The sequence below is a fragment of the Miniopterus natalensis genome, chromosome 11 (assembly GCF_054644295.1).
Source record: "Miniopterus natalensis isolate mMinNat1 chromosome 11, mMinNat1.hap1, whole genome shotgun sequence".
NCBI lineage: Eukaryota > Metazoa > Chordata > Mammalia > Chiroptera > Miniopteridae > Miniopterus > Miniopterus natalensis.
The window spans coordinates 60,142,570-60,169,778 of NC_142091.1; the positions used below are offsets into that span (position 1 = coordinate 60,142,570).

General features: G+C 44.9%; 2 protein-coding genes and 1 non-coding gene across 4 annotated transcripts; 1 reads left to right on the forward strand and 2 right to left on the reverse strand.

Annotated features, from left to right (window-relative positions):
- Nucleotides 1-806: 806 nt before the first annotated feature.
- C11H11orf91 (chromosome 11 C11orf91 homolog) lies at nt 807-2,639 on the reverse strand. Its single transcript, XM_016206127.2, has 2 exons — nt 2,162-2,639; nt 807-998 (listed from the first exon to the last, which is right to left on the reverse strand). The coding sequence occupies exons 1-2, from the start codon at nt 2,637-2,639 to the stop codon at nt 913-915; spliced, it is 564 nt and encodes a 187-aa protein (XP_016061613.2). The 3' UTR covers nt 807-912.
- Nucleotides 2,640-8,315: 5,676 nt separating this feature from the next.
- CD59 (CD59 molecule (CD59 blood group)) lies at nt 8,316-26,461 on the reverse strand. 2 transcript variants are annotated; one of them, XM_087821806.1, is made up of 4 exons: nt 26,372-26,461; nt 20,450-20,525; nt 17,169-17,270; nt 8,316-9,838 (listed from the first exon to the last, which is right to left on the reverse strand). In XM_087821806.1, exons 2-4 carry the CDS (start codon nt 20,511-20,513, stop codon nt 9,639-9,641), a joined length of 366 nt encoding a protein of 121 aa, XP_087677932.1. In that variant the 5' UTR covers nt 20,514-20,525; nt 26,372-26,461; the 3' UTR covers nt 8,316-9,638. The 2 variants fall into 2 exon arrangements, with proteins under 2 accessions (XP_087677932.1, XP_087677933.1); XM_087821807.1 differs by lacking the exon at nt 26,372-26,461 and adding an exon at nt 24,889-24,910.
- On the forward strand, nt 12,556-12,689 carry LOC148092040 (U11 spliceosomal RNA). The gene has a single exon (XR_015715342.1). It is a non-coding gene; the product is annotated as a U11 spliceosomal RNA (small nuclear RNA).
- Nucleotides 26,462-27,209: the final 748 nt, after the last annotated feature.

Genomic DNA, 27,209 nt, shown 5'->3' on the forward strand with positions numbered 1-27,209 from the left:
TGGACCCTCTCTGCAAGCACCCCTACCACTCTCCTTTCATTCCCTCCTGCTCCTGCCATCTGGGCTTTTTGCAGACCCTCAAACATCCCAGCATGCTCCCACCTTCAGCCCTTGCACAGGTCCTTCTGCTGGAACATTCCCAGGATGCCACATGGCTATCACCCTCAACCACCTTCAAACCTTGTTTAAATATTAACTCTTCAGGTAACTATATTTGAAATTCCACCCTGCTTTCCTCTGACCCTGCTGACCATCCTTACCCTACTCTCTTTTCCCCCCTTAGTATGTTATCATCTGTGATACCATATTATGATTTACCTATTTATAAAATTATCTGTGTCTCCCCCACCCCCAATTGCAAGGCCTAGAAGGGTGCCTGGCACAGAAAAAGCTCTCAATAACTATGTCTTCAATATATTAATTTCTAGGAAGGACCACGGCTTTGATCAGATTATCAAATAGCTTTGTGGTCCAAAAACCACTAAAAATCAAACACTTCCAAGGACTAAAGCTGTTGGAAAACAAACCCACTATTACTGTCCTTCAAGAGCCTTTCTGAGCAGGGACACAGCAACAGAACCAAATATAAATTGCCGTTGGTCTTCCCCAATTCCCTCCTGACTTGGCAGTGTTGTGAGTCCCTCCCCTGGTCTTGGGAACCCCTGGATGCCCACAGGGCAGCTGCTTCCAAACCCCATGAGGAAGTTCCCCCAGCAACAGCACAGAGAGGAGAGAGACCATGAGATTTCCCACGTAAGTGGGCACTGTATGTGGAGTATGTGCTGGGAGCAATAAGAACAGCAGTAAATACAGAACAGAAAATAACGATTTTTGAAATGACAACAAACAGGACACATTATCTAAGCACTAACACCTAAGGAGGTGGCTACCCAGGCTCTGGTGGGCAGCTCCTCAGGAGAGAGAGGCTGACTTCTTTCCAGGCTGCCTGGTCTTCAGTCCTTGTAACTTTTCATCTTTCAGCGCCTTCAAGAACTTATCTGCAGGAAAGCAAAACAAACTTAGCTGGGGTACAGACGAGGGCTTTTTCTAACACTGCTAAAGCAACTGTGTGCTCCCTACATGAGCCCCAAACCCATTACAATCCAAGATGGGTGGGAAAAAATTCCCTAATAGCCAAAACATGTATAAGTGGAGAATCTGTTGTTGAGAAACCCAGGACTTAGAAATGTCCAAGTTTTCTAGGAATTGTTTTCTTCCCATGGCTATGGGGAAGGGCACATACAAGGCGCCTAATGAATTAGGAACCCACAGCCACATGGACCTAAACATTTGGGTTATTTCATACTCCCTTCCCTGTGTGGGAGAGGGTAAATTTTACCTGCTTTATAGAATAATGGGGGTGGTCTTTCTGGAACCATCTGCCCTCCTCCAGTGATCAAGTGCTAGCCTCAGTCAGAATAGGTGAGGGGAAAGACAGTCTGCAGAACAGCCTATGGCTACTGACTGTTCTATAGGGCAATAGGTCCACTGGGAGTAGAACTGGGTTTAATTTTACTCTCCAGCAGGGAGGCCTCAGTCGGCTTGTGTGCTAGAGGAATCCCACCCACATCAGCACACCTGGTCTGCCCTGGTTAAGTCCCTAAGACTTCAAACCTAAGATCAAATGGCATCAGAGTCCAGGACCTTGGTGAGAGGGCTACAAGGTGAGGGAGGGGCGAACGTGTCACAGGGAGGCTGCTTTCCAGCACTGAGAAGCGGAAGGTCCCAAAGCCCCTCAGTGAATGACCTTGGGCCTCCTGAGTCCTTCACAGTTCCCATCTGCCCCCTACAGACACTCTAACTGACCCTCGCCTACTTCCCCACCTCCCATCGGGGACCCTAGTTCAAGATAAATACTAAATCCCAGGTCTCTAGGGAAAGGGGTTGTCTGTGGTGGGTGGAGCTCCAGGGGTGGTAGTGTTACTGCGCGGGAGGCTTAAAGTTCAGGAGGGGGGTGGGGGGTGGAGTTCCAGGTTTGGGGCTCAGAGTCCAGGCTACTGAAAAGGGCGCAGGATGGAAGGAGGTGGGAGCTTGGGGAAAGGAGTCGGTTGAAACGCAGGATGGGGAAGCCTGGGTTCTGGGGGCTGACTGGGGACCTGGGATCACATGTGTGCTGGAGCCTGAGCCTGCGGCCCATCGCGGAGCCCGGGAGGTCACGCACAGCGCTGGGAGTCGAAGCCGTCCCCAGTGATGGTGAGCAGCTCCAGCTCCTTGATCCGGATCTCCAGTTCGCACAGCTCCTCGGGGTGGGAGGCAGAGGCGAGCCGGGGGGTCGGGGGGCCAGGCGCCAGGGGCAAGGCAGCCACCTCGGGCCCCGGCGGTGGCGAGTAAAAGAAGCGAAGAGGCTCATAGGGGATGGGGGCCAGGCCAGAGGGCCAGGGCGGGGGACAGGGGCGCTCGCTGGGGGGACCCAGGCCCGGTGGCGGCGGCGGGGGCATCGGGGCCGGTGGTGCCTGGGGCAGGGACCGGCTCCCCGCTGCCCCGCCCGCCTTTAGGGGCACGAAGAGCTTCTTCCAGATGTTGAAGTCGCTCAGCGGGGACGTGGAGATCCCGCGGTCGTAGAGTGAAGGGAAATAGAGGGGCGGGGCTGGCCGCTGGCTCATCGTGGGGCTCTGGCGGCCTCGCCGCCCCTTCGGCATCTTTTGAATGGGAGGCTGCGTGGGAGGAACCCGCGCCCGGGGACGCGCGCCTGCCCGCCTGCCTGCCTCGAGTAGCCCAGGTTCTGCGATTCCACAGGCCACGCCCCCGGAGAGCGAGGCCCCGCCCCTCGCCTTAGCCCCGCCCCGAACAAGCGGGGTTCTAAGGTTCGGTTGGCCACGCCCCAGAATGTGGCCCCGCCCATTGGCGGCCGGCCGCGCCCCTGGGCCGAGAAAGCCGTGGGAATGAGCGGGCCTGAAGTCCTGCTGCGCGCTGTGTTTCCCCGCCCTGCCCTTGGTTTCCTCCTGGCTCGGCGGTCTTCTCACCCTTTCGGACACAGCACCCAAGCTGGGTCCAGCCCCTCGACTTCCCCCACCGCCCCTAAATCCCACAAGCCGTGCTGCCGAGCTGTCACAGCCACACACGATCCTCGTACAAGAGCACGACGCCGGGAGCTGGCCGGAACTGCAAGAGAAAGCTTTCTTCAGTTTTCCTATCCTTTTAAACGAAGAAAGAAAAAATAAAAATATGCCCTGCTTTTGGGCAGAAAGGGAGAGGACAGAGAGTTCCTCCTGAGTCTTCTGTTTCTCATTTTCCTTCAACTTAAAATAATCCTTATGCCAAAGTGGTGTATTTGGGGCTGGTATATTCTGATCCCTTTCAGTTCCCACCACACATAACACTGTTTTTAAAAGTTCCCAAATATTTGTGGAGTTTTATTATATGCTCAGCATTATAGAGTCTTTGGGCCGGATCCAGCTAAGTCTGGGAAGAAAAAGTTTCTCGGTGTCAGACAAGCCCCTCAGTGGATTAGGTGCCCCTTAGATTTGGACAGTTTCTAAGTTTACAAGTGCTTCACACACTGTCCTGTCTTCTGTCTGGTCAATACAAACAACTGTACAAGGCAGCCTGTTTCTCTTATTTTTAGTTTACAGAAAACTGACTTTAGAGTCAGACAACTTGTCCAAAGACACATACACAAAGCATCTGCTAGTGGAGCTGATACTGACGCAGATCTTCACTGGCTGGCAGGCTAAACTGATCCCCATCTTTGTTCCTGATCATTAGTCAGAGGCTTTCAAGGAAAATTACCTCTCCAGTCTAATACTGGTTACTCCTGTAAAAGAACTGGGCTTCTCCCTTGGAAAGCAGGGCCAGATCACTCGTAAGGAAAGGGTGTGGGCTGTTTGGGGCAGGTTCAGCAGGATTTCCTTTCAGTGGTTAGTTTGGTGCCTGTTAGCTTCTGATAATGAATATGTTTGAAAGAGAGCTAATCTGCATCTCATTGAAGACGGCTCCTTCAGATCTATTACCAGGGTCTCTTTTCCCAGAATCTTCCACAAAAGCGGGAAATTTGGCGGGAACACGGGTTGGCTCTAACAGCCATTCTCAATCAACCATCTTCTCCTTTGTCTGCCACCCAGTTTGTTCATTTGTTGCTTTCTGTTTTATATCCCACATATGAGTGAAATCATAGGAGTCTTGACTTTTTCCATGTCATGTTTCCCTTGGCACGATAGTCTCAGAATCCATACATGTCGCAAATGGCAGTATTTCACCTTTTCTTATAGCTGAAGAGTACTCCATTGTTTATCAGATTTAGAATCACTTAGATCCTCTCCCTTTGAATCTAAACTTTCCTTTCAAAACCCCCTAAAACCCCTGTGTCTTTTTCCTCTCGGGAAGTGAGATTTGGGCTTTCTCCCTGTCTCCTTGGTTGGCTGCCCCTCAAAAATAAACTTTCCTTGTTGCATACTTGCTGCTTTAGTGATTGGTCTTAGTGTATATTGGGCATGTGAACTTGGGTTTGACTGCACGTGCTCCCCTGGAAATCCACTTTCCCTCTCTCACTTTAGCTCTGCATCTAGACAGAATGGCAGCGATCACACCTTAACGAGATTCTCTGCCTCTTTAGGGGCATCTCACAATTAGCTATGCCTGCCTTGACCCTGGACAGCTTTTAGGAGCATGTAGAACTTGTGGCTTGGATACAACAGAGTTGTTATGGAATGAATGTTTGTGTCACTCCTCTCCCCAATTCATATGTTGAAAACTCAAGCCCCAATGTGATGGTATTAGGAGGTGGAGGCCTTTGGGAAGTGATTAAATCAGGAGGACAGAGACCTCAAGAGTGGGATTAGTGCCCTTTGTAAAGAGACTCCAGAGCTCCCTTGCCCCTCCCACCACGTGAGGACACAGTGAGAAGATGGCCTTCCATGAACCAGCAAGTGGGTTTTCACCAGACATCAAATATGCTGGAGCCTTGATCTTGGACTCCCAGCCTCCAGAACTGTTAGAAATAAATGTTTGTTGTTTAAGCCACCCAGTCTATGGTATTTTTGTTATAGCAGCCTGAACATACTAAGACAAAATCCATGTTTGAATCCAGGACTCTTTGTGGCTCTGGGGAAGTAGCGTCAGCTCTCTGAACATCAGTTTTCTGAGCTATAAAATGAAGACAATATCTACCTTACAGGGTTTATGTATTTGATGAAAATATGTATAAGCAAAACTTGCATAGTAGGCACTCCATTAAGTGTGACTATGATTATTAAACAGTCATACATGGATTCCTTAATTCACCATTAAGCCCTGGCCAATTGATGAGGAAAGTGGAGCAGGGGCAGGGATGTCCCTCCCTGAAGCTGACTAATGTCCCGCTGAAGACCATGATATTAAACACAGAGAGGCTACTGTGAGCCAAGCCAGGCACTTGTCTTAACTTGTTTGATCATTCAAACAATGCTAAGCAGTAGGTGTTATGCCCTGTTTGGAGGCACATCTGGTTAAGTAACTTGCTTGAGGCCCTCTAACTGGTTAGCATGAGAACTAAAATTCCAGACTGGCTGGTCCCAGCCCTTAGCCTCTTGGCCACTTTCTCCTCCAGCCTCCCCACAGTTCCCCAGGCTCTCAGGGAGAGGTCACCTTCATGTTTGCTGGCTTTCTTTTACCGGCAGAGGGCTGGCTCTAATTGGAAGTTGTTTGTGTCACAATTCAAAGGTTTGGCTATTTAGGCGAGCATAAGACAGTTTTTTATTGCTCATCTGAATTAACCACTGTGGTCTGGAGCTGACGACCCACCCATTTCCACTTCCTAACACCATTTCAAGAATGTTTCTAAAAATGTGCAGTGCAGCCCTTATTCTTGTTTCCCTTCACAGATGTTTTCCCATCACTTGCAGAGTGAGCACTTTTTTTAATAAACTGAAGCCTGAGAGGCAGTTTAGTGGAATGGAGGGTGCAGGGGCTTGGAAGATGAGAGAGCTGAGTTTGTCTCATTCAGCTTCAACTAGCTCTGCAACCTTGGGTAAAATAATTGTAGCTAACACTTACTTGCCCCCTTACTATAACATGTTCTCAAGTTATCCTGGCAGTAATACTTAGAGTGTAGGTCTGCCAGAATTTTTCTGCTCACAAGAAACAGAAGTTGATAGTGAGATTTTATACAAAAGGCTAGAGATAGTTTGTGGAACTGAAAGCTTAAGAATTAGGTTTTGAGGGTACAGAAACCAGGGTAACTTTCAGAATCTAGGCAGCAGGAAGGAATCAACAGCCTCTTCAGTTGGTTGGCCGTTCTCAAAGACTATTTTTAACCCTTTTCCTTGCAGCCTTTGCCTATAGAGGCTGGAAAAATGAAATAGTTTTGCGAGTCTCCCTTTCAGCTAGGGGTGGCCATGAGACACTTCCAGCCAGAAGATATGACCAGAAAATAGCTGGAAGCTTTCCGGGAAAGATTTCACTTTTCTAATAAGAGGGATAGAAATAACAGGAACTTTCCCTTCACCTCCTCTTCCTGCCTTAAACATGTGCAGTACGGGAACTTCTGCAGTCACTTTGTGATCATGAGGGAAAGACCAAGGATATCACAAAAACAGCCACCAAGACGCTGAGCAGCTGAGCCAATGCAGCAGCTACCTATCTTCAGACTGTTTATACAAGAGAATCCGACTCTGAGTTGTCTGTTACTTGTAGCCTTCCTGAGAGACAGCTTCAACCAAAAAATAGTTTTCAGTCCTTGTACAACTCCACTCCAGACCTAAATTCCAGGACAAACCTTGCCCATCTTTTGGCTGGAGGAGGGTAGGCCACCTTCATTAACAGTCCTACCAAGACTGCACTTACAGGGTGGAAGTAACACCCCAGCAGATAATTAAGGTTTTGTTGTTATCAGAGGGCGGGGGAACAGATGCCAAGTGGCTAAAAATCAAATGTCCATGATGGTGCCGTTGTTACAACTGATGATGACAGAGAGAGTCGGAGTGGTAAAGTAGTATGTGCAAGGCCTCAGAGCTAGTCAGTGACAGAGGCATGGAAAAGGACCCTTTACAACTGTGCTGCAAATGTACTGCATTTAAGTAAAGGTCTGTTGCAGAGAGATCTTATTTTAAACCTAAATTTTTAAAAAATCTCAAAGCTCCTTTATTCACATCATATACACGTTATTTCCATTCCAATCATTCATGTGTTTTTAACTTCTTCTTATAGCTCAGGGAAAAGAGTGGCTTAGTTAACAATTGTCAGTTAACTCTTCTCACTAGAGTTGTCTTGGTCAGGGATGTTTAGTTACAAAGAACAGAAACTTTCTCAAACTAGTTCAAGCAACACAGAAGGTCTGAGGGGGTTATGGTAGGGAGAGACCTTACTGACTTCATGGGCAGTTGCCCAGGCACACAGTCCCAGTCAGTAAAATGGAGAGGGAATGGTCATCTGTAAACACTCTGATGGGTTTGGGTACAGGCAATACTATTGGTAGTTATGGAGAAAAATTAAGTGAATTCATATAGTGCTTCAAATAGTGCCTGGCACACAGTAAGCCCTCAAGTTGTGACCACTACTTTCCCTGTTGAAAAATTTAGTGCCAGGTCCCATTTTAGCTACACTGGTAGAATTTATGAATTATAATGCTAAGTTCCACTTCCGGCCATAGCACCGTATCACACCAACACACTTCAGTAAGGGCCACCACAATATTTTAGGTTGACTGACATTGATTTATTTGTAAAACCAACGAACGGGCAGACTGAGTGAGGTGAGTTGAGCCAGCATGAGCACTAGTTGAATATACAGGACCAACATACTGGGGTTGGCTAACTTGCATGTAGCCAATAACAGCAAGGATGGGAATGGCAGCACCCCTAGGGAAGCTCCCCGCTCCACAATCCCAAAATCTTGATTCCCAGTTCAGTGCTCTTACCCTCTGCAGGGTGCATGCTGCCCCCCCCCCCCCCCCGGCCGAGGCTCTGGACCCATATAGCTGCTGAGGAAAAGAACATCCTTACCTATAATGGACCCACGTCGACACCCACCTAGAAGTACTGTGGTCATTTATTTTACTCCAAAATATCATCAGTGTCTAAACAGGAACTTCAGTTTAGACAAAAGTTTCATGGTGAATAATCCTATAAACTAGCAGCTGTGGGCATGGTCAGTACTTCCTTGGGGAGAAAAAGCCCTGTTAAGGAAGGAGTCACGCCTACTATTTGGTCTTGGAACAGAATTAAAGATGATGTAAGGAAAAACACTGAGCCAATAGGAAACACGGCACCAAGGCAATGCTAGGTTTGGATGAGAAGTCTTCATTTGCCTACGGCATCAACAGAAGAAACATGACCACGATCTGTTCTTTCACTGGGCATGTTGCACATGCCACTGTCCTTCTGGGCCAATGACCACACTCATGCATTTGATTATATTTTATTTTCAAAAAGGCAACATTGATTCCACTTTATCTAACAGATTACATAGTCAAGGCATTTAAAAAAAACGTTAATCAAGAAATCCCACTCTCATCTGCAAAAGTCAGGCTCTGTTAGATGCAGCCGAGATTATAAGACTATAAAGGTCATTAAGTCTACTGGATCTTGAGACTTATTCACCAGCACTCACAAGAAAAATGCAAAACTTTGCTCTCCTGAAAAGGGGTGTTACTTTTTAGGAAACGGGTAGAGCTTCTGAAAGCCTCGACATTTGTGAGTATGCTAATAGCCTTTACAAATGAATTTCACACAATCTGTGCTACGTCAGCTACGAGTCAACAGGCTTGATGTCAGCAGGTGAAACATATCCCTACGGATCTGTTGCTGTTCATGATGACATGAGAAGGTCTCAACTGCAACCCCAGAGGCTCTTCCCATTGCATTCATACAACAGGAATACATATAAGTGGATTCCCACTAATAATACTTAAAATAAGCAAACAATACTATAAATCGCATATTGCACAGAATGTTCAAATATTTAGTCTTGAACTGTATGTAACAAAGCAAAAATATGCCATCATTCCAATGAAAAAGGGAGGGGAATAGTTTTAACACACCACTAATTTATGTGGTCAAGTTTTTTTAGAGAAAGATAGCAAAGCCCATACAAAATTTAGGGACAGAAGAAAATTCAGATTTCAGCCACTAGTACCTCTCTAAAGACAAACCTGGTGTTTCTATGCCCTGCCACTTGGAAAGCTTACCTCCTACTCTGCCAGGCACCTTCTAGTTGAGAATATAACAGTTATTCCAATCACTCTGCATTTCAAATCTCCTTGCCCCTGACAGCCCACATCTGGAACATTCACCATGCCTACAGGGCAACCAGGGGCCATAAAGCGAGAGGATGAAAGCATTCCCTGTGAGACAGATTGCTGAAAAGAAGCCTTCTGCCCCATGCCCTCCAAAAGTACTGATCATATTATTTAACTACATCCAAGGAATGAGGGGAAATAACTGACAACTACAAAGAAACTAGTCAAGCTGTCAAAGAGCAGAGAAGAAGCATGTAACCTAACTCACATCACACGTGCTTCACTCTTAAATTTCTTCCTTCAGATGGTCCTTCTCTGCAAATAGGACTGGTCTTCAAGTTCCTGAGTCTCCTCCTCATCCAAGTTGCTCAAGCTAATTTTAGTCTTTCCCAACATGATCCAGTTAGAATATATAAAGCTTTTGTGGCAGCAAAGGAAATAAGGAATAGAGAGGGACAGGGAGTTTAGACTCTCTTCTAGTATTTATCTAGATAAGAAGTGTCCAGAATGCTGCAAGCAGCGGAGTAACCAGCAAAAGTGTGGTCCCTGTTATACGCGTCCCATCACTTTTGTTACACTTGTCCTTCTGACAGCATTCATAGTGTAGAGACGACTCTGATAAGGCCTGTGAGATGTAGGTGAAATTGCAGTTGTCATACTTCCAACACTGGTAAAGTGTTTGTGTCTCTGTGGGAGAAACACACACAAGAGTAAGAAAACAAGGGCGTAAAGTTCTGTACCTGCCTTTGAACCCTCAAGTCTACTTCTTGGAACTTACCTGGCGGAAGTAGAGACATTTGGGCAAGAATGTGCATCCCAGTTGGGTTGTAAAGAGGCATAGTTAAGTAAACGATGGAACTTTTCCATAAAACCAAAGTCTCATCAGAGCCAGTAAGATTGTGTGTGGAGGGGAGGCAAAAGGCAATCATACTGATGTTTTAAGAGATTTACCAAGATTTTTAAACACATGCCCACACTAATCCAGCAAGTCCACTTCTAGATTTTACTCTATGACATTACTTGTAAAAAAAAAGTTAAGATATATTCCCCAAAACAGTCATTGCAGTACTATTTGTAACAGCAATAAACTATAAAACTAGCCCATTAAGTTTAAAAGTGTTTGAAGAAATTATGGTAGAGTTCCATACAATGATATTCTGTACAAATAGTAATGACATAGGCCTGCAGGTGTTGATGTGAAAGAGCCCGAGTTTTTTAAAAAATGCAGAAAAATGAACTGAACTTCATCAAAATTAAAAACATTTGTGCTTCAAAGAACACTATAAAAAATACACAAAAGGGGAGAAAATGTATGCAAATCATATATCTGACCTAAGAGTCCAGTCAGAATATATAAAATACTTACAACCCAACAATAAAAAGACAAATCACCCAATTTAAAAATGGGCAATGGATGTGGATATTTCTCCAAAGAAGAGATACAAATGGCCAATAAGTGCATGAAAAGATGCTCAATATCATTAGTCATTAGGAAAATACAAATCAAAACCACAAGGAGAAATTCTGGTCAAGATAGTGGAGGATATAAATGCTGTGCTTGCCTCTTCCCATAACCACATCAAAATTACAACTCAATTACAGAACAAACACCCTGGAGAACTATCTGAAGACTAGATGAATGGAGTTCCTATAACTAAAGATATAAAGAAGGAGCCACGTTGAGACTGGTAGGAGGGACAGAGATGAGAAACAGGCTGGTCTCATACCCACATGTGGCAGTTGAGAAATGGGAGGGATATCTCAGCTGCAGAGGTCCCCCAGGAGGAGTGAGGGGTCCCAGCCCCACACCAGGACCCCCAGCCTGGAGTACCAGTGCTGGGAAGAGGAGCCTCCATAACATCTGGCTGTGAAAATCCACGGGGATTCCATCTGGTAAGAAGTAGGGCTGCTGGAAACCCAGGCATTCTCTTAAACAGCCCACTGGAGCCCTCCCAAGAGGCCCTAGAACCAATACACCTGGTGGATGGCTTCAGACTACAACAGAGTAACACCCATTTAGCTCCACAAATAGCATACCCAAAAGGTAGTCTCGGCAGCTACCAAACCCTACTAAAGTGAATCCTGCTCCATGCGGTCAGCCTCTTCACAGCAGCTTGTCCACTGTGGTTGTGGCCAACCCTCACAACCAGGAAGCCTGGAGGTTAACCTCACCCACTGATGTGCCAACAGCAACCAAGACTCAACTATAACAGGAGGGGACATACAACCCACACAAGGGGCCCTCCTGGAATACCAACTACATAAGGCCACCCTGCCAAGACTGAGAGATGTAGCAGATCTACCTAATACATAGAAACAAACACAAAGCAGCCAAAATGAGAAAAATAAACATGTCCCAAATGAAATAACAAGAAAAAACTCCAGAAAAAGCACTAAATTAAGTGGAAGCAAACAATCTACTAGATAGAGAGTTCAAAACACTGGTTATAAGGATGCTCAATGAACTTACGGAAAAATAGATAAACTCAGTGACAATTTCAACAAAGAGATAGTAACCATAAAAAATGACATAGAAACCATAAAAAAGAACCAGTCAGAAATGAGGAATATGCTAACTGAAACAAGGACTACATTACAGGGAATCAACAGCAGATTAGATGAAGCAGAGGATCAAATCGGCGATTTGGGAGACAAGGTAGCCGAAAGCACTGAATAGTAACAGCAAAAAGAAAAGAGAATTTAAAAGAATGAGGATAGTTTAAGGGACCTCTGGGATAGCATCAAGCATACCAACATTTGCATCATAGAGATATCAGGAGGAGGAGGAGGAGGGGAGGGAGAGAGAGAGAGAGAGAGAGAGAGAGAACGAACAAGGGATTGAAAACCTATTTGAAGAAATAACGACTGAAAATTTCCCTAACCTGGCAAAGGAAATAGACATACAAGTCCAGGAAATGCAGAAAGTCACAAACAAGATGAACCCAAAGAGGCCCACACCAAGACACATCATAACTAAAATGTCAAAGGTTAAAGACAACTAGAGAATCTTAAAAGCAGCAAGAGAGCCTGGCTGGGCATGGCTCAGCAGTTGAGCACTGACCTAGAATCCAGGTGATCGGGGTTTGATTCTCGATCAGGGCACATGCCCGGGTTGCGGGCTCGATCCAGGAGGCAGAGGATCAATAACTCATCATTGATGCTTCTCTCTCTCTCTCCTTTCCTCTCTCTGAAATCAATAAAGATATATTTTTTAAAAAGGCAGCAAGAGAAAAACAGCTACCTACAAGGGGAGCTCCCATAAGACTGCGCAACAGAAACATTTTAGGCCAAAATGGACTGGCACAAAATATTCAAAGTGATGAAAAGTAAGGACCTACAACCAAGACTACTTTACCCACCAAGGCTATCATTTAGAATCAAAGGAGAAATAAGAACTTCCCAGAAAAGATGGCTTCTGTCATGGGTGGCACACATAAGGCGGCTTGATTGCTCTATGTGCAGAATCGACATCAAGAGATTTCAGAGGCATAATTTTTTGGTATTTAGGCAGCTGGTGATTGTTGGTCCTGGTGCCCAAGAGAAAGAAAAAAAAGAACTTCCCAGAAAAGAAAAATCTAACATCACTGTCAAACTACTACTATAAATCTTAAAGGGGCCTCTATAAGGAGGAGGAAGAAAGAAAAGATCATAAGTATGAATAAAATAGTAATGACTATGTACCTATCAATAATCACTTTAAATGCAAACAGAGTAAGTGCTCCAATCAAAAGGCGCAGGATGGATGAACAGGTAAGAAAATAAGACCCATACATACACTGTCTACAAGAGACCCACTTCAGATCAAAATACACACACAGACTGAAAGTAAAGAGATGAAAAAAAATAGTTAATGCAAATGGAAATGGAAAAAAAAAAAGCTGGGGTAGCAATGCTTATATCAGATAAAACAGATGTCCAAACAGAGGCTATAATAGGAGATAAAGGACATAATGATAAAGGGATCAGCCCAACAATAGGATGTTACCCTTGTATGCACTCAACACAGGAGCACCTAAATATATAAAGCAAATATTGATGGAAATAAAGGGAGAGATCTACAGCACTACAGTAATTGTAGGGGACTTTAACACCCATTGACATTAATGGATAGATCATTCAGATAGAAGATCAACAAGAAACAGTGGCCTTACATTGGACCAGATATATTTAATTGATATTTTTAATTGATATTTTAATTGATATATTTAATTGATATTTTTAGAGCACTGCACACCAAAGTAACAGAATATACATTATCTTCAAGTGCACATGGAACATTTTCCAGGAGAGACCACATGTTATACAACAAAATGAGTCTGGATTTTAGTGAGGTTTGATTAAGTGGCAGAGGCCTGACAGTGTTCCAATGCTCTACAGGCTTGGATCATAATATTTAAATGTATGCTCCTAATACTGTATTAGATGATGCTGTTGAATAGCTCAAGTGACTGCTTTATGTAACAGTAATTAGGCATTGGAATTGAGAAAGCATTAAAGCTAGCAGAATTTTAATTAGGGAAGCCTAACAGTTTGGGGAGTATAATTTATTAATAGTTGCTACCAATTAATCACTTACTATGTGTCCTGCAGTGAGCCAAGCACTTTACTTGAATTATTTTACTTGCATAACAACCTTAAGATAGTTTCGCACCAAAGACACTATCAGAATCACCCAAACAAAAGTGGATTAAATCACCACCACTGGAATATTAGGTTTTCTCTCTCTGCTTGGCACATCCTCCCCACTCTCTTTGAAGATTTGGCTTGAGTCTATCTTCACCAAACAACAATGCACAATCGTCCTAGTGTGCCCTGTGTTCAGCAGGCCATTACAGCAATGATCACTTGGTACTGTTATCAGACGCTCCTGCCAGACTCCAGGTACATGGTTTACACTTCCAGGACCTAGCCAGGATGCCAGCAAATAGTGGTTCAATTAACACCCAACACCTCTCTCTCTTCTAGACTTAATCTGCACAGCACTTATACCCCTTTTCTTCTCTTAGTGCTTCACTGACCCCAGGAGAGAAGCATTCCCATTTTACAGCTGGGGGGTAAGGACGGGGGGCGCGGCTAGAGTAGTTAAATGACTTCTCTAATGCAATGCCTGGCGTCTGACTTGTGTTTATGACAGTGTGCCCTGCCTCTCCCAGGCTGATGTCTCCACAGCTGGAGGGGGACTTAGATGCTCTATTAATGTTTGCCTTACTGTAAAATCAGAATATCTCTATTTCAAGATGTCTAGCTTAAGTTTGGGGACTTATGTTCATGAGAAGAAAAAAATTAAGATTCATATCACCTTTTAAAAAGTAGAGTTTATTCTTGAGAGGAGTTTTAGATTCACAGCATAATTGAGCAGAAAGTACAGTTCCCATAGAGCTCCCTGGCAACCCCACTCCAAACAATTTCCCACACTATAAATATCCCAAACCAGAATGGTACATTTGTTCCAACTGATGAACCTACATGGACTCATCATTACCACCCAAAGTCCATAATTTACACTTGGGTTCACTCTGGGTCTTGTCCCTTCTAAGGGGTTTGATGAATGTGTGACATGTATCCACCATTAGAGTATCATACAGAGCAGTTTCACTGCCCTAAAAATCCTCTGCGCTCCACCACATGACCCCTCCCCTTTTCAGCTCACCCCTGGCGACCGCTGACTTTTTATTGTGTCCTTAGTCTTACTTTTTCCAAAATGTCCTATTGCTGGAATGATGTGATAGGCAGCCTTTTCAGGTTAGATTCTTTCACTTACTAAAATATATTTCAGTGTACTTCATGCCTTTTTATGGCTTGATAACTCATTTGCTTTTAGTCTATTGTCTGGATGTCCCACAGTTTATTTATCCATTCACCTACTGAAGGACATCCTGGTTGCTTCCAAGTTTTGACAATTATAAATAAAATTTATAAACATCTGTGTGCAGGTCGCTGTGGGCATATATGTTTTCAGCTTATTTGGGTAAATGTCAAAAAATGCAACTGCTGACTCATATGGTGAGAGTATGTTTAGTTATTTTGAAAAAAACGCCACACTGTACCATTTCCCATTTTCACCAGCAACAGATGAGTGTTCCTATTGTTCCACATCCTTGCCAACACTGGTGAAGTCAGTGTTCTGGACTTTGGCCATTCTAATAAGTGTGCCTCATTGTTTACATTAAGCATTTTTAAAAGCTTAACAATTCATTATAAGATGAATAAGTTCTGGGGATCTAGTGTACAGCATGGTGACTACAGTGAATAATACTGTACTGTATACTTGAAGTTTGCTAAGAGAATAGATCTTAAGTGTTTTTATCACAGAAAAAAAGGTAGCTGAGATGACATGTGTTAATTAGATTGTGGTAATCACTTCATAATGTATATGTATATCAAATCATCATCTGGTACACCTTAAATATACCCAATTTTTACTTCAATAAAGTTGGGAAAAATTTAAAATAAAAGCTTAATAATTAAGATAAGAAACAATGGGACTTGAGAGTCGGAAAAAGATTTTGGCTCTAGTCTATTTCCCTCCTTTCCTCTCCTCCCCATCTCTACCATCTAACATACATTTCATAAATGAAAAAGAGGCAAAAAGAACTTACAGTGGCAAGACAGAGCTCAGAGCTCAGAGCTCAGAGCTCCAAACTGGTAATCTTGTACTTATTCTACACGAAATATTGCCTTTATTCTCTCATTTGCAAATTACATTTTTGTAATGGGGGGGTCCAAGAGACACAGGTGATCAAGGTTAAGAACCAGGTCTCTGTGCTCATATGTAACTGGTGCTAAAATATTTATGAAGTGAGTGATTATGTTCTCTTTGGGGGCCTTACTCTGCTTCCTACATTAACGATGAATTAATAGGGTACTCCAGAGGCCAAGGAACTATCCCCCTAAAGAATTAAGTTCCTTGCATAGAGGGCTTGAAACTTGAATTGCAATCCAGGAGTTTATATCAAAATTAGCAGATATTCCTGTTTTTCAGGCAGGATAATTCTAATTTGTTCTTACTTACTGAAAGATATCTCCTTTCTCAGAAAATTGATCTTCTCTTCCTTACTATCAGGTTTTTCTGAACCTGTGGGTTTCCCAAGTCTTTCATGAATTTACCTGATCTGTTCAACATTCCTTGATGTTCCCACCATGAAGAGTTTGTGGTAGAGGATATGAGTGAAATAACCTCAAAAGGAGTTTTTATTTTTCTCTCTCAGGGATGTAAGTCTGGGGCGGTGGGCGGGGGGAGAGTCCTTGCACATTACCTAACTAAGAAGACCCAGAAATGGCCATTTCTCACCAGTTATCATTTCCACACATAGATTCAATCCAGAACCACATCCAGCAAGAACAGAGGGCATGCCTTTGCTGGTTTCTTTCCTCTGTCCACTGTTTCCTAAATCCTATTTTAGTAAAATTTATGGGGGTAGATATTCTAGAGTCTGACCAATGTGGGAAATGCAGTTTTACAGGACTTGTCAATGTTAGCAGTCCCCCACCCCGTGTCCCTGAGTGCCCTGCTCTCTGAGGCCACCAAACCTTGGTAGCTGCTTTTGTCACACTCAGGAACACTCTTCCCCTTTTACATTTCTGACAGCTAACAAACAGGCCTCTGTCATAATTCTGTCTCCTTTCTTCATCTTTGCATTCCTAGCCCTGAGCTCAGACTCGAACACAGGCTCTTAAAAGACTGAGAGGCAGCAGCACTGCTGTTAAGAGAATAAGTATCGGAACAGATGGATTCCCATGTTCAAATCCCGGGTTGCTTACTTGACCTTAGTCTGTTGCTTAATATGGGCCTCAGTTTCCTCATTTATCAAGTGAGACTAAGATATTACCCTGAGTGGTAGGCGAGAAGCATTAAATTAAATATGTATGAAAAATGCTTAGTGCTACATGTAGCTGATGCTATTAAATGGTGGTTATTACTTGCTGATGTCTAATGAGGAGTAAAGTGGCACAATTTTTTTCCCAGGCTTTCATCATCCCATTACACTTAGGAGAGAGGGAAGGGGAAAGTACTTACCAGATTTGACATAGAGGCAAGCATCCAAATTAGGCGAACAGGTGGTGATGACAGTACACTCACCACCTGGATTGAGACAGCTGTAGCACTTCAGGCTATGACCTAGAATCAGGAAGAAAACCCATCAGAATCTGGTAGACCTGCACTGACTTGCCCTTCTGGCTACATGACTGTGGGGCAGAGGTCAGCATGCTCCCATTCCCACGCACACTTGTAGCACATAGATTTTTCCAAACCCAAACTACAGTTCCAGCAGCACTGTTTTTTTTTCTGGACCCTGATACAAGTGCAAAGGAAATTTCCATATTTAAAAATCCATATAACTCTTCAATTAATCACTTCAACTGGAAGTGATTAATCTGCAATGTAATGATATATTAAAAGGAAACACTATCAAGAGAATAAGCTAACAGAATTCTATAAATGCCTTCCAAGCAACAAATATGCTCTATGAAATCACATTTTCATGGATTAATAATCAGTATTTCGCAGTAGTTATCTGTGAGAAAAGACATTTTCAAAGATAAAGTACATAAAATCTCACTACAGAGAGCATTAACAGATGAACACTTGCAACCAACTGGATGAGGAGGAACGCTAATTTTTGAATCCCAAATAAGTAAAATGTTATTCTCCCAGAAAGAATTCCATTCTTCCCCCAGTAGATCTGTATTACAAATAATTGTACTCAATTATAACATTTCAAAATTTTGTCAATTAAAAATCTGTAGAAATTTATTTTCTCTTATTTATATAAAAGCCTACAAAAACATCCTTGATTTTGTCTCTTGGCCTGCAAAGCCTCAAATATTGGCTCTCTGGCCTCTACAGAACAAGTCTGATGACTTCTGGGGTAAGGTGTCATCACTGAAGCTACTCCCATTGCCAGAAGCATACATAATTGAAGGAAATATATCAGCTGTACACCTTAAATCCTGGTGGGGCAGCCAGGCAGTAACACCGAACACAAGAGTCGGGGTACATCAGACACCAACTGCCTCTGGTTCTCTGATGTAAAAATCGATTCTGCTCTCATTCAAGTTCTTAGGGTTCATTTTTGCTAGTTAGACTTCAGGTTTTGCTGGATTATTTTACTTCTCTGTTTTTATCAATGGTGACAAAAAGATAGGTCATATTTCACATCTGTTATGGGGAGAGGCAGAGAAGTAAGAGCTGCAAGACAATGTTCCTGACTCATGTGGACACATCCTTTTCTAATTAGAGATGACCCTCTTCCTGCTGCATGCCTTCTGTCATGTAATAAGAATCTGTCATGCCTGGGGCAGGGCTCCGTTATACCCCTCTGCCTCTTCTCCGCAATAAGTGTTTGTCACACCTGCATGAGAGGGGACCCACACTGAGAAGGGACAAGATGCAATTTTTCTATTCTCTTCTCTGCTCCAGTTGTGTGTACATGCAGAAGAAAAAAGAATGGAAGAGGGAGGTATTGCCTGGCTCTTTGTGAGGGCCATTTGAAAAGGCTGCCCATAGCAGTGGATTTTCTCCTGGCTAGAGCTAGAGTTCACTTGGCTTCTTGACAAATCTTTAGCAGAGGAACCAAAGCTAACACTGGGAACTTTAGTGGGGCAGAATTGTTCAGAGCTAACACATTCATTCAGTGTTCACATATTTGGGCACCTCTGTGCAAAGCTCTCAGTCTTCACAGAATTGTTGTAAGAGGCAGGCTCAGGGATCTCCGTCATCATCTTTTAAGAGAAAACTAAGACTCAGGTGTCAGGAGTCGCACAGCTACCAAGTGGGAGAGCTGGGACTCAAATCCAGGCCGCCAGTTCTGAAACCCAAGCTTGGTTTAACCATGTTGTTCTAATCATCTTAAGTGGGAAAGAGGAGGAAACAGCACAGATTGTGGGGGAAAACCCCAGGTCAGGGACCAGCAATAAATCAGCAGTCGACTGTTCAATATTTTTGCTACTAATCCAGGGTAGAAAAACCTGCTTCCAGATGATGACTCTCAGAGGAGGGGACTGTCATAGAACAGCCGATGGCCCCCAACACAAGCCTACTCCATAAACACACTTCTGGAAATTGGGCATGACCAGGTTATTCTAACTGCAGAAAATACACTGGGTAGAAGAATTCAGACAGTAATGTAGTGTCGTAACATAAGTGAACCACATTACAACCTACCCTGGTTAGAATCAGCAGAGGTGGGGAGGGAGGGAGGGAGGGAGGGAGTGGAGTCACGAATTCTCTTTTTTCTCTGAAAGGGAGAGCATATTCAACTGTGTCCTTGGGCTTCAGTTTCCTCAACTATAAAATGGGTATAATAACACTAACCCCTCTTGGGATGGCTGGAAGGATTAAATGAGACAGGGTTTGGCACAGTCCCTACTACGTAATAGGCATTCAATATATGGCAGCTACTAAAACTACTAATATGTTAAAAATGCTCTAACATGGTAGATACCTTTTTTCTTTTGCTCACTGCACTGCTACTTCCTTCTCTGTTCCCCCACCCCAAAACTGGTAGTACCCACATGACACAGGCAGAAAATGACACTTGATCCTTATGATGAAAGCAAAGCAAGTCACACAAGGTGTTCCTAGAGTTACAGAGGTTAAGACTTAGAAATACACAAACACCTCCAGGAGCCAGGGAGGGGCAGCCCAGTGGTGAAGGAGTTAAGAGCAGTTGCTCAGAAGCCAGGCTGTTTTGGTTCAAATTCTGGCTATGCCACTCCTGTGGGATAGTTTACAAGCTATTTAATCTCTTTGGACCCCAGTCCTGTCGCTTGTAAAATGGCAATAAAAATAGTACCTACTCCATGGGGTAGACATGAAGATTAAATAAGTAAATACCTCTGAAATGTTTGGAATAGTGATTGGCACATAAATGCTATAAGCATTAGCTGCTACTGCTGTTAATATGATCACCATCCTTATCATGGCCCAGGAGAAGCCTTAGCAGGACTAAGCTCAGCAATCTAAAGATGGTGTCCACCGGTGTCCCCAGCAGCTTGTAGTGAGAGAGGTGAAACTTAAGCTGCTGAGTGGTACATACCCCCTCTGCCCCTCCCCACCAAAAGCAGCTCTGTAACCCAGAATAACTGTAATTTGGGAAGGTGCTCCTCTGTGGGCAAGGCTGTAACATAGGAAGGAGTTGTCACACAACCCTGGGCCTGTAACACTGGAAGGCAAAAGAACCAAAGCCAGACTGAGGCCAGTGGCATCAGCTCAGTCTTCCTTAGGCTTAAGGAAAAGTAAGCGTATGGCCAAAGGGGCCTAGAGAGTCCAGATCCATGTCCCTCCAGACCACTTACCTGAATCACAGAGGACAGACAGGATAAGCAAGAGCCCGAGGATGAATCTTCCTTTGCTTCCCATTATCTACAGAATCTGGAAGGAAGACACACAAAGAATTGTCATGAACCAACAAATGACAGACTACTGACCAGTTATCTCGGAAATCAAGAATTAGAAGGCTTAGGGAGCTTCAGGAGACATGGGGAAGGAGCTAGCAGGCCAAGAAAGCAGAGGAAATCTACCAGGCTGGCACGCCATAAACCAAGGGGTGCTCTCAGGTGGGGCAGCACTTGGTCCCCACTCCTGCCTAGATCTCAGCTTACTGAAGAAATGCTGTCGATCCTAGTGAGAGGGGCAGCTATAGTGATTCAAGGCACTCAGGGCCCAGAGTCAGGATGACCTGGGCCCCACCCTACCTCTAACCTATAATAGCTGTGGACCCTTTCTCCATGCAGTGGGAATAGCACTGCTTTCCCCATAAAGTCTGCTTGGTCAATTGAGAATATGAGGTAAGTATTTAATACAGCAACTGCAATTCCTGCTCTGCTGCAATTCCACCCAATGCTGTTGGCTGACCAGAGCCTAGTAAAGGTTACTTCTCCAAGCCACGCCACTAAGGGCAGCCAATCAAAAGAGGGACTCTGGACAGCACCAACATGCGTTCAGCAGCAGAACAGGAGGCAACGGCTTAGCGTGCTGGAAGCTCTGGCTCCCCACCTTAGCAAGTATGATGGGGACATCTCCTGGTTCACTCTGGGGTAGTAAAAGGAGTTCCAGGTAACTTTAATGATGAGTCCACATTACATTCATGCCTGGATATATAGCTGTGGGCATCAGGGGAGAAGAGGGGAGGGCCGAAATGCCTCAAACCCTCCCTTTGTCTGCTAAGGAAATCAAGACACAGGGAGGTTTTTAATTGTCTATGGATGAAAAGGGGCCTTGTATTAAACCTGACCAGCTCAAGGGAGGCCCACATGGCAGGCCCTACAAACTCAGAAAGTAACCAGATATCACTGGGGAGAAAAAGGGACATCTGTAATATTTTAAACAAAAATAAAATTAAAAGAAAGAAAGTAACCAGATAAGATGACCTGAACATAAAAATTCCTAATTGAAAGCAGGTCATGGCAGGTAGTCATGTCCTGGGCCTGTAGCTTCCTTGACAAAGTTCAATCTTTACCTTAAGGGAGCCTGTCTTGGGTTTTTTTTGCATCTAAGATAACATACCTTTGGAATTGCAGAGTAATCTCCTTTTCCAGACCCCTCAGGGTACACCCACCACATCAGAACATGAGACCACAGAACCATTCCCCATTATCTTGTTCCCTGAATATCATTTCTATGTAATATAAATGTGAATTATTAACTACCCTGTACCCACCAATGTAAAAGAAGTCTCTCTCCATTTTACTTTTTAATCCAATCCCAGAGATTTCCCCGTTTTACTTTCTCCTGCCTCCCTAATCTACCACCAATGAACCGCATTCGTGTAATCTCTCTTACATCTCCTCCTTTGTTTCTAATGTATAAAATAAGCTGTAAAACTGCCATTCTCTGGAGTATTTTCTCAACCCATTGAGATTTTGCTTCCTGGCAATTGTCATCAATTTGGCTCAAATAAACTCATAAAAATTCTCTAGACACCTGGTTGTTTATATCAATGTCTAAACAATGAGTAGTAGATCTAGGAAATCTCCCAACCCCACCCTACTTCCCTGAGCCCATCCTGAAAGAAGGAGGTGACAGTTCCTCTGTACCAGGGGGGCTTCATATTCTCTTCTCCTGAGTCCCGCAGGCCAGGACTTCTGCCTGGCAGACAGGCGGGGCTCTTGGTGGATAAGGCCCCATCTTCTTCTAGGTTAGAAATGTCATCTCTTACATCTTCAGAGGTCATCTGCTGCTCAGGAACTGGCTGATGAAGGCCAGGGAAAGGTTGAGAAGCAGAAAGGGCAGGGTCTGATTAAATAATTAGGGGCCTCTTCTCCTTTTAAGGGCCCATGTGATTACACTGGGCCCACTGTCACCAAATGCCACCAAGGTAGGCTAGCCCACCTTCCTGCATCAACTTCCATTTTGTTAGCACATACTACGGCCAGTTGCTTTGCTAGATGCTTCTGACATGTTACCTGCATTTAATCCTCATACAGTGTTGCAAATTTAATCTCTGCCTCCATTTATAAGAAAAGGGAACTAAGGGTTAAGGAGGGGAATTAATTTACACAACTGTGGAAGGTAGAATAAATAATGTCTTTTTTCTCTAAAGATGTCCAGGTACCTGTGAATACAGGCAACCTTATGGCAAGTAACTTAGTAAATGACATTAAGGTTAGAGAGATTATTCTGGATTATCCAGTGGGGCCCAATGTAACTACCTGGGTGACTACATTTAAGAGGAAGGCAGCAGTCGCAGAGATATATGAAAACAGAAGAGACAAGAGATTCAGAGTGAGATGGACTTCACCTACTAATGCTGATTTTTAAGGAAGAGGAAGGGGCCACAGCTGAGGCAAATAGGTGGTCTATAAAAAGAATTGTCCCCAACTGATACTCTGCCAGGAAATGGGACTTCAGTCCTCCAACCATAAGGACTGTAACTGTGCTAATAACCCAAAAGAGAAAGGAAGCAGATTCTCCCACAGAGCCTCCAGAAAGGAACCCTGCCCTGCTGACACGTTGATTTGAACCTGGTGAGGTCACGGAAAAGTAATACTTTTGTGTTAAAATGCTAAATTTGTGGTGACTTGTTTCAGCACCAATCAAAAACTAATACACCAACCTCAGAACTGGTATGTGGTAGAGCAACATTTAAATCCAGGTGTGAGTTCTTCACCATAGTTAAGCTCTCTAGTACTGTTCCTGGGAGCCTGGGGCCTCAAAGTCTGATGAACATTAAAGCTAGCAGAGTCCTCAAAGATAAAACTCAAAGTTCTTGCTTTACAGGAAATTAATGGAAGCCCCAGGGGATAAAGTTACCTGTCCCAAGGCAACAAGTTAGTTGTAAATCCACAGTGCATGGATAAAATGTCTATTCACCAGGAGCTGGTAACTGCCAAGTAGCTTAACATTCATTATCTGGTGACTAGTAGTAGTATCAAGGGCTTTAGAGGTTTGCCTTATCACTAGGGAGAGATCAACAGAAAACCACATCATAATGAACAGCCCCTCCCACTTTGAGTTTCCACTGCTGGAGTCAACCACTTCAGACCTCTCTAAACTACACAAACCTGCAGCTTCCCTTATAAGGGCCTTCTCTGAAATGTGTCCCAGGATGTCAAGTCCCTAGCTTTCCAGAGGGCCTCTCATTGCAGAGAGTCTACTCATGGCCCTGCTCTTGGAGATTATAACTGCAGAGCCAACCATTTAATTAAGATATTTCACAGAGCAAATCATTTAATGAAGGTACTTCACAAAGATATGGGGCATAGGCAAAAAATGTCTTCTTCTTTGGAAAACTTCAAGCACTTCCAGGCTTGGGTTTGTATGTGGCAGTCTGGTTGAGGTTCTTCAAGAGCTGGCCCAGAAATTTAATTTTATCATCATTTTTTTAATCTTCATCTGAGGACTTTTTTCCATTGCTTTTCAGAGAGAGTAAAAGGGAGAGGGGAAAGAGGGAGAGAGACACATTGATTGGTTGGCTCCCATACATGCCTGGACAGGGGCCCGGGATCAAGCCTGCAACCAAGGTACATGCCCTTGGCTGGAACTGAACTGAGGACTCTTCAGTCTGCGGGCTGACACTCTAACCACTGAGTCAAACCTGCTAGGGCTGGCCCAGAAATTTTAATGTGATCCTTTTTAAGAGCTTGTACTTGGAGCTGTAAAAGATAAATTCCATTAGATACCCGCTCTCCTCACCCTAAAATCCATTTTATTTGGGCTTTTATCTTCCAAGCCACTCAGCCTAATGGAATATTTTCTTACAGGAGAGTTCAGCAGTCTCCTGTTTCTACTTTGAAAATACAGAAGCCACAAATCTCAAGCATATTTGGTCCACAGTAAGACAACTTTGTATTTGCTTTGGGGTCATAAATTTCCCAACATTTTGGGGGACCTTGCCACCTCCCTCAGTTAACATTCTGAGCCCTGTGTGCCTGCCTTGGAGAACTGGGAGTAAACTGTCCCCAGTGGGGAAGAGGAAGGCAGTGGTTCACAAGGGTACCCAAAATATTAACAGCCACCCTTTGGTCCCACATGTCAGGTGCCAAACTGAGCCCTTCCCATGAATTATCTCACTTGGTCCTTATAACATCTAATGAAGTAAAGCTCTATGATTTTACTGATAAGAAAATAACAGTAAGTAGTTCACTTCGGATTATCAAACCAGTAAACAGAACGGCTGGACAAACCTGACACCAGGACCCAATGTGAGCTTGGCATGGGCACAAAAGAGTTTTGAAATACATTTTAATATAATTTAAAAAAAACAAAAAACAGCCCAGCCAGCTTGGCTCAGTACCTGAGTGTGGACCTATGAACCAGGTCACGATGGATTCCTGGTCAGGGCACATGCCTGGGTTACCGGCTGGATCCCCAGCAGGGGGCGTGTAGGAGGCACTGGATCAATGATTCTCATCAGTGATGTTTCTCCCTCTCCCTCTCCAATCCTCTCTCTGAAATTAAAAACAAAAACCAAAAACCTATTTTAAAAAAACAAACAAGGAGAAATCATAAGTCTTGGAGCTTCATATTGTGTCCCCCTCCCAACCAATAGAAGGACACCATAAACTTCCCATTTCTTATGTTTTAAAAGTCTGGACCTAGCCCTGGCCTGGTAGCTCGGTTGGTTAAAGCTTCGTCCAGATACAGTACACCAAAGTTGTGGGTTTAAACCCCCGTCAGAACACACATACAAGAGTCAACCAATGAATGCATAAATAAGTGGAACAACAAATCGACCACATTCTCTCAAGAATCAAAGATTTTTTTAAAGGTCTTAATCCAGCCCTTGCCCTGGCCATTGGTCTTTTCTGAACCTGGGCCAGGAGCCCAAGTCCCCTGGCGAGCAGTGGCTGCCCAGCTCCCTAACCGGGTTACTGCCAGCCGATGAGCCCTGTCCCCAACAGGGCCTGGAGCCTGCACTTGGATTTCAGACCAGACCTGGACTCACAGGCCTGGGGAGACCGCGCCTGGATGGGGCCAGCCAAGGAGTCATTTCTCCCTTGACACGGTTCCTACGACTCAGGGGAGAAGTGGAACATGTGAGCTGGCCCATTACCAGGATCCTTGAAGAGCCTGCTTCTCAACCAACCGGTCAAATCAGGATTTAACGTTTCTTTAGAAGTCCGCTGTCAGACTATGAAGAGCACAGCCCAAGCCGGCCCAGGAAAACCAAACCTCCATCTACAACCACCTCAACAATAAAAATAAAGTTAAACACACACCACACACACACACTAAATCGCACACCAAACTTGGACTTAAATGTTTGTTTCAGCCCCGTCCTGTTTATTAAAGTTCAAAATTTAGACCCCTACGTTGGGAGCAGAATGTCCCTGACCATTTAGAGGTGGCCTTAACCTCCTTTCAAGGCGCAATTTCTTTTCCCTAAATTGCAAGGGCTTCCCTTCCGTGGTCAGGGTCGGAGGGAATGGAGGTCACGGTCGGCGGGGGCTGGGGAGTGCCCGCTCTCCCCCTTCTCTTTGTTGTAAACAAGGGAGGCCGGGTTGTGCCCGGCTCTCCGGGGAGCGGAAAGCCTGCGACCGGGGCCTCCGGTGCGGGGACGGGCAGGGCCCCGGGAGGACACCCGCGCCCCAGGGCTCGAGGGAGAGCTGGGGCCGGCCCAGGGCGCGGGCGGGCGCGAGGGAGGTGGGCTGGAGGGGAGGCGGCCCAGCGGCCGGGGCGGGGCGGGGGCGCCCGGGCCAGCTGCCCGCGAGCGCACGCACCCGCCGGGGTCGGAGCCGCCGCGGCTCGCGGCGCGGTTCGCCCACCGCCGGCCTTACCTGCGCGCACAGCCAGAGACCTGCTCCCAGTGCCATGCAGCCCGCACCCACCCGCGGCCTTTATAGCCGCGGGGCGGAGGACTCGGCCTCCCGCCGGCCCCGCCCCGGCTCGGGCCCGCCCGCGCGCGCCAGGGCCGCCTCCAGCCCCCGGCGGTCCCTAGGCGACCGCAGCACCCTGGGCTGGGCGATGTCCAGCCACCTCGCGCCGGGGGACTCAGGCTCCCGGCCCAAATTCAGAAGAGACCCACGGCCAGAGCTAGATGACGATAAAACTGTTACGGGTTTAAAAGCTTACATTGGCCCATCTGGGACCAGAACTACCATTTAGAACATTATTTTTTATGTGAAAATGCGACTTGAAGTTCCATTTATCATTTGGGAAGCGTCCCACCCACTGCAGAACTGGCTTTCGGAGCGCCACGGGAAGGAAGGGTGGAGAACAAAAGGAAAATAGAACAAGTCTTTCTCCCAAGAGATGGGCCTCTGTTGGGGACCAGACGCTCCCTGAGAATCAGGGTAAGAAAATATTGCTGCTCATGGCTGCTTATGCTGAATGGGAAACGGAAGAAGGTCCAAGATAAAATTCAAGCAGGGCAAATCATAATTGATGGTGACATCTTCCTTCTACCATGATCCTCTGATAGCTTAGGGATGCCAGGAAATGAGTTTCATTTGCTGTCTGCTTAAATCAGCTAAACACGTATTTCCAATGATAGCTTGTTTACAAAGCTCTTTCAGATGCATTACCCTATATGCATCCTATTAGCTGTTTCCTCTTTGAAGCTCTCGGATTCTGAGATGCTAATCTCTCCTGGTCTTGCTTCAAGTTCCTTGCCCT